Source organism: Eurypyga helias, unplaced genomic scaffold (genome assembly GCF_000690775.1).
Source record: "Eurypyga helias isolate BGI_N326 unplaced genomic scaffold, ASM69077v1 scaffold8650, whole genome shotgun sequence".
In the NCBI taxonomy this organism is placed as follows: Eukaryota; Metazoa; Chordata; class Aves; order Eurypygiformes; family Eurypygidae; genus Eurypyga; species Eurypyga helias.
In genome coordinates, this window is record NW_010223756.1 from 22,448 (window position 1) to 36,255 (window position 13,808).

Sequence of the window (13,808 nt, forward strand, 5' to 3'; positions counted from 1 at the left end):
GGTGCTGGGAGACTGGGGAGGGGGCCACACACAAACCTGCAGCCAGACCCAAGGGCTAGATCCGGTGGGATGCTGACTGTAGCATCCCAACCCCCTGCTACCGTGTCCTGCCACCCTAAACCCTCCGGCTGTGTCAGTGGGGGCTGCTGTGCCATGTCCCAGCCCACTCGCGTGCTGCAGCCCGGCGATGCGGCACCCCCGAGAGCTGAGGGGAAGGTTTGGGGTCCTCACACTACAGCTCCATCAGAGAGGCCTGTGTGTTTTTTTCTTCTCCCAGCTCCTCTTTTGGGGTTCCTCATATGGTTTCCCCCGCCTGCACTGCTCCCTCCCCCACCACCCTGCTGCAACAGCCCCAACACCCTCATGCTTCTGTCCCCCCCAAAGCCCCTTCCTCCATGGGAGAGAGGTGATACAATATCAGGAGTGCAACTGAGATGAAAATGCAGAGCTGGACAAAAATATTGAGTATTTTCCTTGCTGCTGTTCATGAGCATCACTTTCTCTGCTGCCGGATGTTGGGATGCTGGGGGGACTGGCTTTGCCGGGGGCGGAGGAGTGCAGCACCCCATCCCATAGTGCTCACAGTCAGTTTGAAAAGCCTTGAGCAATAAGGTTTCTGTCGCCTCCTCCACACAGGACAAATGACAAGCTGTCTTGTCTTCCTAATCCAGGAAATTAAAGGATTTGACCATAGACCCTGCTAAGCGAATTTCCCCCCTGAAAATCCCAGGGGGATTTAACCCATGGATCCAACCGATTATCCCTTTAAAGTTGTGACTAAGAAAGGTCCCAATTCTTCAGGGTGCTGAGTGCCCTAAAATCCCACTGGGGTTGGACTCCCTTACGGAGAAGAAATGGGCTCGGAGCTGGCCACAGCAGCTGTCCCACAGCCACCCCGCTGGTGGGCGGCCATGGCTGGTCCCCATCCAAGATGACAAGATCCCTGGAGAGCTTCAGCAGTCATGGCGGGTGGCAGCTTTTCCCCAGCCCTTTGGTCCTGGGGAAAAACCCTCCAGGAAAGTGGTGGCAGAGATGAAAGCTGAGGATGAGGCGCTTTTCCAGGGGGAGAGGAGTGGGGAAGGACTTGGGCAGGGGGCAGGAGTCCTCCGACTCACCTGAATCGTATAAATGGTCTCTCTGGGGAAACAGGCTGCAGCCTTCTCTCTGTTTCAGCTGTCTTCCATCACTGTAGCATGGAGGTGAAGCAAAAATAATTAAAAGCCCAGATTCTCTCCTGGCAGAGCTGGGCTCTGAGCCCCTTCCCCTGTTCTGCTGCTGGCTGCTTGAGTGGGAATTTTCACAGGCTTCACTTCGGATGCAGCGCAGATCTGCAAACCCAGGGCTGTCTGCCCGCCTCAGGGCATGCCAGCGTTTGGGGACCAGAAAGGGCCCAGCGGCAGCATTCCCTCCATGGGATGCTCCGGGTGCGCTGGGATGAGCAGCGCCAGCTGAACGTCAAAGGTGGGTGAAGGTAGGCAGCGGGGTGAGTGAGCAAACCCCACTGCAGACCCAGCAGCTCATGCATGGTCCCCCCATCTTGAGGTGCCTCATGAGAAGTGGGATTCTGGGGGATGCAGGCTGGATTTTGGGCTCCTGGGTGCTCAAAAAACCCCAGGCGACAGGGAGGAGAACCCATGCAGGCAGCAGGGATGAGGGAAGCGGCTCCTTCTTGGTGGGCTCTGAAGTTTGAGGCAGGCAGGAGCTGCTTGTTGCTGTGGCAACTGAGATGATGTATCCCCCCCCCAAGTCAGCAGAGCTGTGGCCAGTACTGACACAGCCCCAGGAGGCACCCCCAGCCCTTTTACCCCCTGCCTGCACCCACCAGGGCTGCGGAGGCTGTGGGGACTGGGTCATGCGTGCCACGGGGCCAGATCAGCCCCAGACAGCGCTCAAAACGACGAGAAATTTCACCAAACGCTCCTGTCCCCTCCATCCCTCTCCACAGGGACTGGAGCTGCGGAGACGGGTGACAGCAGCCTGGCACTGAACAGATTTCTGCAGCATTTTAGCATCTGATGTAGCGTTTCGTAGGGCCCGTTGGGTGGGTGCCGTTTCCATCTGAGGCTGCACCGGGGGATGGTGGTACCCTGGGTTTGGGGCACAGCCAAGCAGGGTCCTCGTCCCCACTCGGCACCTTCCAGGAGGGCATCAAGCAGTGGGGTTAAGGGGGTGCTGTCTGTGTGTACTTTCCTTGGGGAGCATTTTGCTCTGTGTTAGCATTTTCTCATCATTCTTGGGGGGTGCTGGTGCAGACATGGGAGCTGGACGTGGCACTGGGGGATGGAGGTGCTGCTGCCGTGTCCCGCATGTGGCAGCCTCCAACCAGCTGCTTTGTGTCCGGTTACCCCTTAGAGCAGAGAGAAGCTTCTCCGTTATCACTAGGTCCATCCTGGCGAGGCCAGATGTAGCAAGGGATGCACAGAGCGGTGCCCACCTCCAGCATCTCACTCAGGTGGGGAATCCTCCCAGCTGTGTGGAGCAAGACATGGATGTATTTGCTTTCCAAGCATCTCTTGGGGTTCTGGTGGTAGAAATGCATTTTTCCATCGCTCAGAGGACCAGATGATTTTAACACGTCCCTTAGACCCCTGTCACATCACCCAGAAGAGAGTCCTGTTTCCTACCCTGCAGAGCTGGAGGTGGTGAGGAAGTCCCAGAGGGTGAGGCTGGATATCAACCACTTCTCCTCCGACAGCTGGAGAGCATCCGTCAGTGCTCCTGAGGCCATTTCAGCTCCATGTCTTGGCCTGACTCCAGACTGTGCAGCAACTAAAATAAGTTCAGTTAAACGAGTTTGTCATTGACTCTGGATGAGGGTTTTTTTGCAGTTTGCTCTGAACTGGGGTGGGTTGTTGGGTGTTGGCTGATTAAAATGGTTCATGGCCAGAGGCACGTCACGGATCATCCCTATCTGTCAGCCCATCACCAGGGAAAAGGAGGACCATTGTTACGTTGCCTCTTTTGGGCATTTATGGCTCCAACAGCAGAAAAAAAAAAAACCTTTGCCTGGAAAGTTCGTTTGCCAAATATCTGTTTAGTTTGAGGTGACCAAAACTTGTGAAACTGCCAGAGCGTTTCAGCCAAAAACCGAATGGGGTGAAGGGTCAGGAAAGGAAAAAATGATTTTTCTTTGTGTTTCTGCTCTGTTTTGCTTCAGAATATGGTTTGACTTGTTCTTTTTTAGACATCAAAGTGAAACTGAAATTAAATGGACAGATCTGCTTCTCTTGCTTGTCATTGCCACCCTCACTTGGAGTTTTTTGCTGAACTCCCCAACTTCTCTTATTCTGAGCACTTTTCCCTTGGCTGTAGGAAAAAGCCCCTAACACTTCCCGAAGGGTCAGACTGTGCCAATGGCTCCTCAAAGGGATATGAGGGCTTCCATGAAGGCAGACCAGAGGCTCCCCCAGCTCCCTTCGCCCATGGCCTGGTTGAGTTTCTCTGTGCTGCACTTTGCACCTTTGGCATTGAGGTTTCCACCCCACGCTCCATCCCGTGCGTGGCATCAGCCAGCCGAGGAGGTCAGTGTGAAAACGGGGAGGAATGGGCTGCTTTGGGGATGGTGGCAGCCCACCAAATCCTCCACCTTTTGACCTGAAGCCTGAGGCAGGTCCTGGTGCCCACACTGAGCCAGGCGTTTTCTAACAGCCTTCATCCATCCCACAAGGGTTGCTCCAGATTTGTGGCTGGACTGGAGGTGATCACACCCCAACCATCTCTCTCCTCTCAATAAATCCAGGGGGTTGGGCAATGTTACACCAGGCCACCTATCCAGACCCACTGCGGTCAAGCCTCCCACCAAAAACCTGTCATTTCATAGAATTGTATCATGGAACAGTTTGGGTTGGGAAGGACCTTAAAGCCCACCCAGTCCCACCCCCTGCCATGGGCAGGGACACCTTCCACTAGACCAGGTTGCTCCAAGCCTCATCCAGCCTGGCCTTGGACACTCCCAGGGATGGGGCATCCACAGCTTCTCTGGGCAACCTGTCCCAGTGCCTCCCCACCCTCTGCGGGAAGAATTTGTTCCTGATGTTCAATCTAAATCTCTCTCTTTCAGTTTAAAACTGTTACCTCTTGTCCTGTCACTAGACACCCTTGTAAAAGCTCCCCCCCCCCCCCCCGCTCTTCAGGTGTTTCCCTGGCGTAACGAGCGGGGCTGGGCTCAGGATGGTTTTGGCAGTGCCGCCTTCGGAGCAAGCCTTGCCTGGAGACAGGGCGACGCAACCGGAATGCAGGATCCAGCCTGAAGTCATTACAGTCAGCAGCATGTACAGCCAAACTCAACGCTACACATGTCCAAGCAGGCTGAGTTATGGCTGGTCGGGGGGGTATAACTTGGGCTGCTGTGCCTGCTGTGCATTTCAAAATCTCCACCCGAATGCGGCATTGATGTAGGGCTTTTCTGCTCTTCTGTTTTTGCATTTCATACAGACAGTACAGATCTGCAGTGTGAGGATGATCCAGCGCTGCCCAGGTTCCTTGGAGATTTTGTGCATTCGCTAGCTTTTTCCTGGGCTTTTTCTTCTTTTATGTTTTCCTTTTCCAAGGGCTGTGAGTGATTTCTGCCAACCTGTTTTGCCTCCTGCCTGAAAGTGGCAGGCTCGTTTGTAATGTGCTATTTTTGCACAGGGTGAGAGGAGCATTTTGTGGCGTGGCTGTGCCTTTGGGAGGTGTGCGTGGAGGGCTGTCTGCTGGGAGCAGGGGATGGAAAGGGGGACATCAGCGTTTCCCATTTCCATTATGTACCTTTTCCATGATGTACATGACAATTATCCAGTAAAACCATGGAAATCTGCCCCATCCAAAGCACAACAGGCAGCATCCCCCCCCTGCTCATTCCTTTCCCTTCCTTGAAGCTAGCTCTTCCCAAACCCTGCTCCTGGCAGGTTCCTGCAGGTTTTGCATCACCACCCATCGCTTCCCAGAAGATGACGCTCCCAGCATCACTGCAATTACCTCATGCCTTCCCCAGTTTATAGGGAAAGGGGAAACTCCATCCCTGGAGCTGGAGTTTGTTCTTGCTGCCCCTGTGTCTGATTTCGGAGAGGGGACTGCGCCGAGCCTGGCTGCCGTGTCTGAGCCGGCAAAGTGCCGGCTCTGGAGCGAGGCCAAACCTGTCTCCTTTGGTCGGTCAGGCTGGGACAGCGGTGGGGCGGTGGCAGCAAAGCCATCCTTTTTCCAAGGCAAAGCCCGACTCCTGCGCACGTCTGGGCTGGCAGGCACTGAAGCACCGGGACGGGCAGGTACTGCCTGGCTGTGTCACTCACCCGTGTCCTCCGTCACTTCATTACAAGTGACAGATGGCAGGAGATGAGACTCCCTCTCCAGATGTTGATTATCTTGCGAGCTGTAAATAACATTTCAGGGCAGCTGGCGCATCGTCTCCCGTGCAAAAGACCCATCAGCTTTGCCCTTGCTGGGGGGCAAAAAATTAAAAGGAAGGTAAACCCACCGGGAGGGAAATGCACAGGTCTGCCTGGCGCTGCTTATTCTGCGTGTCCCTTGGCCGGAGAGATGCTGGCAGCATCCTGGCTAACGGTGGCAGATGTGCCTTTGGGTACCAGCTCCACCTGGCCCAGCCCTCTGAAGCTGATTGAGTTTGATTTTCTCATGCCAGGGCTGGCATTTTAAGGAAACAAACAAATCCGAGCAGCCCCATGACCTATTTGGGATGGTGGCAATAAGGTGAGCTGGAGAAGATCACGGTGTTGCAGCCCTTTGGCTGCTCTCATCCTTCTCCAGCAGGAAGGACCCAGCTGAGAATCCCATGGGATCAGCTAAGACAGTCGCTGCCTGCTGTGGGCTGTGGTTTGGGCCGTGTTTCTCCCAGGGTTCTGGGGATGTGACACTTGATTGTGGCCCATCCCTGTCCCCCAAGTCACCGCGACTTTGCACCATTAGGTGTTGTGAATTCTGCTCTCCAGCAAAACTCATTTTGTCTACCAAAAGGCAAGGCACAAGACGGAAGGACTCGGCCTGGGGTAATTTTTTTCCCTTACTCAGATTAAAAAAATAGTATTTCAGAGCAAAATGGCAAATGAGGCCTCGGTGAATTCGCTCTCCATTTGAAAACCCAAAAGGTAGAGAGGAATCTGGCACAGGTGCCTGGAGCAGCGAGCAAAATGGGAACTGGCTCCAGCCCTGTTTCCATGAATTCCAGAGACCTCATGCATGCCATGCCCCAGCTGGGCCACAGGCACCTGCTCTCCACGAGGTCTCGTGGCTGTCTTGGGAACGGTTCCCCCCCTGTAACGTTTTATTTCCCAGCGTAACACCACAGGGAAACTCCGATTTGGGCTTTTGACCACAACATTTTCCAGCTTCTCTGTATTTTGTTTTCTTGGGCAGTAACAAATGCAGAATCAAAGTTGGTTGGTTTTTTTTTTTCAGGATTAAAGGGTTTGACTATTTACTTTTCTTGTAAATTCAGAACTTTTCTCTTGAAATGTGACTTTCTGAGGAATTTTTGGAGAGCCTGCAATAACCATTCCCTCTGCCCTGTGCGATCCCAGCCATCCCTAACCCTTCCCTCTTGCCTTCTGGCTGATGGGATGTGCTGGTACACAGAGCTGAGGCAGGGGTGGTCCATCCTCCCACCCCAAAATCTCCATCCAGAGCCGGGGAGCCTGGCAGCGGGCGCGGGGAAGCCAGGCTTTCTCTTTGCTATGCACAGCACCTCCTTTTTGTCTGGCTGCAAAGAGCCAGAGCCAACGTTTTTGGCTGCATTACGTCATGTCAGAGGTCACATTAGCTGCTTTTTTTTCCCCTTGATTAAGAATTCCAGCGATGGGGGGGTGGAGGAGAAAGCAGACGGAGGAAGTGGGCAAGGCAAACACGCTTGAGGTAAGCAGGTAAATGGGAATTTATGCACAGATAGCTAATTGGTGTGTCTAATATTCCACCCCCTGAGTACCAGCACTGTGTTACTGCCCTCACAAATCACTCAAGGCAAGCCTAGCGCAGTAACAGCCAAGCCAGGAGAGCTGTGAAAGGAGTCGAGCTGGAATTAAGAGTGGGTTTTATTGGGGCAATAAATGCCAGGTAGGGAAAATAACAAACAGGTGGTTAATTGTTGCCATCTCCCCACTCCCTGAAGGAAATGTCTAGACAGAGCCTGGCCCCAGGTCACGGCTACCCCGACCCTTGCAGTCAGGTTATTGCACCAGCCTTTTGGGGCCAGGGAGGTGCTGGATGTGGGGTGCTTTGCCCGGTGGTTTCCAAGCCAAAGCCCAAGCCAGGGGCAAAGGGAGGCAGGACGGACGCCAGCAGCTGTCCCCAGCCCTGCCCTAAGTCAGAGATGCTCCCGCAGAGGCAGAAGCCAGACAGTCTGCAGCAACTATTAATAATTCAGTCCCAATTTGTCCCATCTAGGAGAGCGTGAAGACCAGCCAAGCCTCCCCTCCTTGCAGGCAGGCTTGGAGATAGTGCCCGGAGCAGGCAGAGCCTCCTTCCGCCTCCCCATCCCTCCCAGGGGCTGGCTGCAGCTATCGATCCCACGCCTCTCCGTCGCTGCGGGGTGTGGAGCGACCGGATAGCCTTGGGAGAGGGTTGCATCAGCGCTCCCCCTCTCCCCTCGGTTCTGGGGTTCGGTTACCAGCATCGATCGCTCAAGGGACTTTTGCTTTGTGTTTCTTGGTGCATCTCGGCTTGGATGCAATTAGGGCCAGATCCTGCTCTCCGCTGTGCCGGTGGGAGCGTAAAATAACCCCTGGCCAGTCAATACAGCTGAGGGGCTCACGCTCATGCAAGCCTGGTTTTTGCACATGCGGTGGTTGGACTGAAAAGATCCTTTTCCTCGCCTTAGACAGCAATTCTCTGGATGAGCTGCATCCCAACGCTTCCCTGTTCACCCCTGAGCCAGCCCGGCTGCTTTTCCAGTGCAAAACAGCCTGGGTTGGAGGGGAGACCAAAGCACCCAGGCCTGAAACACCCTGAAAATGCTCTCTCTGAATTTTTCCTGAAGTATTTTCTTGCAGCTAGTGTGTGTTTTAATTGAATTTTGCCATTTGAAAAATACATGAACCTCTGTAATGGAGAGAGGAAGCATTCTTCCTATAGGAAGATAAAGATGCATTTAAAAAAAAAAAAACCAAAAGCTGCCTGATTCATATTGACCTGAGAGACAGAGTGAATCCGATGGAGCCAGCCTGGCCCCTTAGGAAAACTTGAGGCTGTTCATTATGTCCCAGGATGAGCTCACTGGCTGGTTAACTCCATCCTCGCCGCTGGTGAGTGCTCGTCTGCTGCAGCGAAGCCTTCGGTGAGGATGGCACGTGGCAGGTTTGCACGCTTTTCCCTGAAAATACGGACCGCAGGGTTTTCTCCTTGAGTACAGTAAGAGGTGTTAAAAAAGCTGCGCTGAAGAAGGCTTTAATAATAGTTTTAATTATTTTCTTTTGATCTCAGCTTTCTTACTTCATTTCTAAGCTCTGGACAGTTAGATCAGTCTGTCCATCACTCCTGCCCTTCCATCTGCGCTAAGAAATGGAAAACAACCAGGAGAAGACAGCAAGCCCCTTTGTAGTTACCAGGAGCATAAGGTTTTTGGGTTCCCTTGCAGGAGGGTCGATCTGTGGGTGTACAGGCAATATAGAAAAGATTAAGACCTAATAGACCTGTTGAAACCAGCTCGGTACCGAGCGAAGGGTTGAGAGCCTGTTGCAACCTCGTGTGTGCTCCGGTCAAGGAGCTGGGACTATCTGGAGAACTCAGGAGAGGTTTCCATACGCTCTCGGCACGGGATGGAGGAGGGCTGGGGGTCTCCATCCCTGCAGCAGGATCCTAACAATAAAGCAGCAGTTCCATACTTCCCCGCCAAGCCCAAATCTCACTGAGGAGGGGGTTTCTCGGCCGAGCTTTGAGCTCACCAGGGTGTCAGCAAAGCAAGGAGTTTGCTTGCGAAAGAACGGAAATCCCTTGGCAAGAGCTGCCATGTGAATTTTGGAAAACAGACCTTCTTTTCCAGAAATCTTGCCCATATGTTGCTTTTTCACACTTAAACCATGAATAATGTGGATTTCCTCCCCTGTCCAGCACATAGCTTCCTTTGGCCCCCAATACACTTCTGCTCAGAGTCTGCTACCTATTTTTTTATTAAGAAGAGCGTGGTTTTCATCCAGGAATGGAAGAAAAAAGGGAATGAAGATGGCAAGTCTTTATCTGGTTCCACCTCGCACTCAAACAAAGCTGGATGGAGGAGAAGGACTCAGAAACGAGCCCTGTGGTTTCTTGTGACGCCATGTGCTGTCCCTGCAATTACAGGCGTCGTGTTTGCAGCTCCCAAACAGACTCACCTCCGTTCGGAAATGTTTCTGATGTTCTGTAAACTTGCTCTAATTTCCAGCTGAATTTTTAGCCAGTTTGTCCCACTTGTTCTCTTGCCAGAGCTGTCCATTAACCTAAACACCACTCAAGCCTTGCCTGGTTTTAATTTTGCTTCCTATCTTCCTGAAACCATCAGGTGCCACAGATTTTTTGCCGAGAGCTCACCCCTTTTTGGCTAAACCAGCCCCAAGCATCAGATTTGCAGCAGAAGCCCTTGCATCAGCTCCCGGCTCACGCACAGCCAGGCCAGAATTGCCCTTGGCATTCCTAAAAAGCCAAGTTCTTCCTTGCAAATCAGTTTATTCCAGCTTCTTATAGATTAGCTGGAGCTGATAAACTTGGCATTACGAACCACTCGCAGGTATTGTCCCTTCCCTTGTCAGTTCTGGCCAAATCACAAGAGATCTGCAAAGATTTACAGAAATCTGGTCGACTGTGATTTTTCCCTGCCTCCTGCCAGCTCTTCTTGCCAGTTGGACCACTTGCCTGGTCATCCTCCGAGCAGAGTGAGTCAGCTTGGCAGAAAATTAATTAATAAAATATTCCAAGCCAGTCCCAGCATGGAGTCTCCACCCTGACCCAAACCAGACCCTTGGCTCCTAAAATCTGGCTCTTCCCAATCCCATCCTTACCGAAACACCCTCCACCAGTTCAGCTTGGATAGTGAAGTGCCCTAAAATGCGATTTGGAAGTTATAGCCATCCCCAGAAGTCCCGCTCTGCTTGGGTGTGCTGATGTTCAGAGAGCTCCAGCCGCCTCCATCCCCCTGGGATGTGTCGCTCCTTCTCTGCAGCTCATTCATCGATGGCAGAAGAAGCCTGGATGAGCACTTTCCCGCCGACGTGCCACTCCTAATCAGCTCAGATGAGATGAGAGGGGCACTGTGCTCTGGCAACCAACAGTTTTTGTCCAGTGGGCTCATTATGGGATGGAGGACACCACGGGAGATAACGAAGGAGCGACGCAAGGGGATCTGTGTAATTCCTCCCGCCCCTGAGCGTCCCCAGCCTCCTCCTCCAGCTGTGATGAATCCCATAGGGAAGGATCCAGCCTTATTTTGACTGTGGTTTCCAGGATGGCATCTCTGTCTGGGAAAGATTTACGGCAGCGCTTATGACAGGGGGAGAAGAGTGATTAGATCAGGCCCCGTCGATGTGTCGTGGCGAAAGACCCGCTTTACAAGGAAATAAACTTAAGCAATTAACTGGGGAATTAAGATTTAGCGCACGCTACGAGCAGCAGGCGTGTGTAAAGGAGACAGCTGTTAAATTTAGTATGTGACAAAGTCATGCGAGCGCTAACTGGATTACTGGCATTTATTTGGGAATACTTATGTATTTTATTATGCAACGTATAGATCACCATAATTCTGCTTTTCACTCCGTCGGCGCCTCTCCTCCAAGCATCTTAGAGAGCATTACAAACAATTAAGCCTGCCTGCACCTCTGCACAGCGCTCGACGTTATATCCGCTTTGTGAGTATTGAGTATATTTCGGATCGGAGGTGGCTTAATTGATGTGATTGATTTTTAACCCTTGCCAGGCCAAAGCCCCTAGTTGCTGCTCTTCCTGGGCTCATTGTGTAGGATGAACTAGTCCAGAAGTTGCTGGAGTGAGTTTTCCCAGGATGGAAATTCATCTGACCCCACAGGGATGGTAATTTTGACCCATTTTGCTGAAAAAAGGGAAAGTGAGTAATGATGGAGAGAGGAGGATGGCTTGGGTCGTGGCTCCACCTATCCTCTTCCAGGATGAAGTTCCTGCTCTGCAGACACCTTCATGTGTCCCCAGGACCCTTGGAAGTGGCACAAGCTGCTTTTCAGCACTTCCAGCCTCCTTCCCTGGCAAGAAGCGACAGATAACTGCCTCCAGTCGCATCTCCGGGGAGGAGTTTAGGGAGGCAGCGTGTAATCCTGCCTGCTGAGTTTGGTCCAGACACTCTCAGATGTTATTAATCCTTTGTATCAGGCCAGCGGGGACCGGCAGCCTGCTCTAGAAATGTGCTGCAGGATGGGAGGGACAGTCCTGAGCAGTTTTCAGTCCAAGGAGAGATGGCAGAGGGATGGATGGATGGAGAATCTTCAGGAGCCAACATCCAGACCACTGGGAAGCTCCTGTGGAAGATGCCAGTCATTTTAACAACCTCAGAGAGTCAGCATCTTGATGTTAAGCCTCAGGGGGCACCATCCTTGGCATGGGGTGGTTTAATCGGTGGGTCTGACACCCCAGCCTTTTCCACCGACCACCTTTGTGCCAGTTTGCACTTCTTAGCCCAGCAGTTTACTTGGAGCATCCCTGCTTTTCCTGAAAGAGCCGAACTGGGAGATACCTGCCAGGGGATGGGGCTGCAACATGCTTGTCACCACCTGCAGCCCTACGTGAGTGTGTGCAACCGGTTTTTGGTTGCACCGGTCATGGAGGACCTGCGGGACCTGCAACAGCATCTCTGCAGCCCCTCCGCCACCTGCAATAGCTCTGGGATAACAGGTCGTACCGCTCCCTCGGCTACTCCAAAGCAGCCAGTTTATATAAATAAAGCACTTATTAGAGCAAAGACAGCTTGTCAGCACTTAAAAACAAGTGACAGGTCGGCTGCGGGAGCAGGGACCAGGCGTCTCGCTGGGGCTCGGAGGCGACAGCACCCAGACGCGCGCACACCCTGTTTCGTGTCCCCGGCTTGTGCCGCACGATGCAACGCCAGGCACGTTACTAGCCCTATTTTCCATTTATAGGAACCTGTCAGAAATGGCACTCCTCTCCGAGCAGATGTCGAAAAATTAGAGGGAATTCAGAGAGCGGCAGGAAAAAAAAAAATGATTAAAGGAGATGGAGGGCCTGATTTTGGAGGGAAAAGAAATCAGCTGAGCTATTTATAATGCTGCCCACACTGGGGTGGGGAGGAACAGGCATTTTTTTAGAGTGCCTCGATAGCTCAGCTGAGGGGAAGGGGCAAATCCTCCCAAGGATGCTCGCAGGAACGCCGCGGAGGGGCTGTGTAAGAGGGCGTCAGTCCTGGGCGACGGGATGAAATCCCATCAAACACAAGTGTCTGGGGAACCGCCGGTAGCGGGTGAGTGCAGGGGGCAGGCGCTCAGCGAGAAGGAAAGAAAACGCCCCGATAAAGGTGCGTGAAGGGGTGCGAGAGGCAGTCCCGATGGCAAGCCCCCGCGCCTACCTCTGCGCTCGGCGACACACCGCCTTTGTATTCACATCCAGTGTTTTACGCAAAACGTGCGGTGGCGGGGGTGGAAATCTTCGCTTTTTCATCCAAAAGCAAACATTTTGGGTTAAATAAACCCGACTCACTGGCTTTAAATGCAGGCCTGCAGCCCCGGAGGCTCATGGGAGAGGCACGCAGGGGTTGCTGCAGCCGTCTGCCGGGCTGGGGTCCCCTGCAGAGGGATGCGTGGTGCTTCAGGGTGGTCCATCCCAGGGGGAACACAGCATCCCGTCCCTATTTCCAAATTGCCTGGGCAATATGCAGACTGAGAAGCAGTTAATTAATGCGTTATCGATGTAACATCACCCGTTCCCCAACGAGCCCCAACTCCCAGCAGCGGCTCCTCCGTCGCAGCCAAAGGGGCTGGGAGCAAAGAGGTTTCATGGGGCAATTTGGGTTTCTCCATGCCTTGGTCTGCAGAGGGAAGATGCCTGACGCGGTCCTTGTCTCTCTGGTTGCCTTGCAGGACCTCTCACTCCAGGGCCAAGGCGGAGGCGGCTGTGACGGCGGCGCAGAAAGCTCAGGAGGAAGCACGGATCGCCAGGATCACTGCCAAAGAGTTTTCGCCTTCCTTCCAGCACAGGGAAAACGGTCAGTGCGTGATGCCGGGCCGGGCCGGCCCTGTGGACGTGGCTTTCGCCCCATGCTGCTTGCTGCCCCGCTTGGCCCTGCAGAGACCCCAAACCTCAAAAAATGAGCCCTGCGTGGAGGCTAGGTGTGTGCCCGCAGCTCCTCGGGGTGGGAAACTACCCCGTAACACCACTTTTTGAGGGTTTTAGCACAAGGCTTTCAGTATTCAACACTTCCACCCTGTGCAGTCCTGCCTTTACAGGGATCTCCCCTTTTCGCACCAAAACACCCCCACTTTTTAAATCCGCAGTCCTTGATGGCTGCACAGAAAAGACCCAATGAGAGCTCCAAAAGTAAGAACTGATTCTACCCCCACCGTTCCTGATTCCTTCTGAGCGCCTGGGCTTGCAGAGGCACGTTGGTACCTCCCCCTGCGCTTGGGCACGCAAATCGGTCGCGTGTGCGTGCAAAGGTGTCGGGCAAATGCGTGTTAGGGGTTCTCCAGCTGGCTCTTCCCTCCCTCCATCACCTTCGACATTTCTTTCCGGTTCGTCCGAATCTCTGCTCGCTGACAAGCGGCTCAGCAAAGGCCCAGGGTGGAGGCAGCTGAAGCGAAGCCGGGGTCGGGCAGGGGTCTGCAGCCGGCAGGCGCGTGGGGACGATTTGCCCCGCGAAGGCTGCGCCTGTCCCG

The 13,808-nt window shown here is 53.4% G+C and overlaps 1 protein-coding gene across 1 annotated transcript in view; it reads left to right on the forward strand.

Moving 5' to 3' along the window:
• JPH3 (junctophilin 3) overlaps positions 1-13,808 on the forward strand; it is a 53,216-nt gene that overhangs the window by 22,444 nt on the left and 16,964 nt on the right. The window contains exon 3 of the mRNA XM_010151526.1: positions 13,014-13,138. Within this exon, the coding sequence (XP_010149828.1) occupies positions 13,014-13,138 (125 nt within the window). The remainder of the gene's footprint in view (positions 1-13,013; positions 13,139-13,808) is intronic.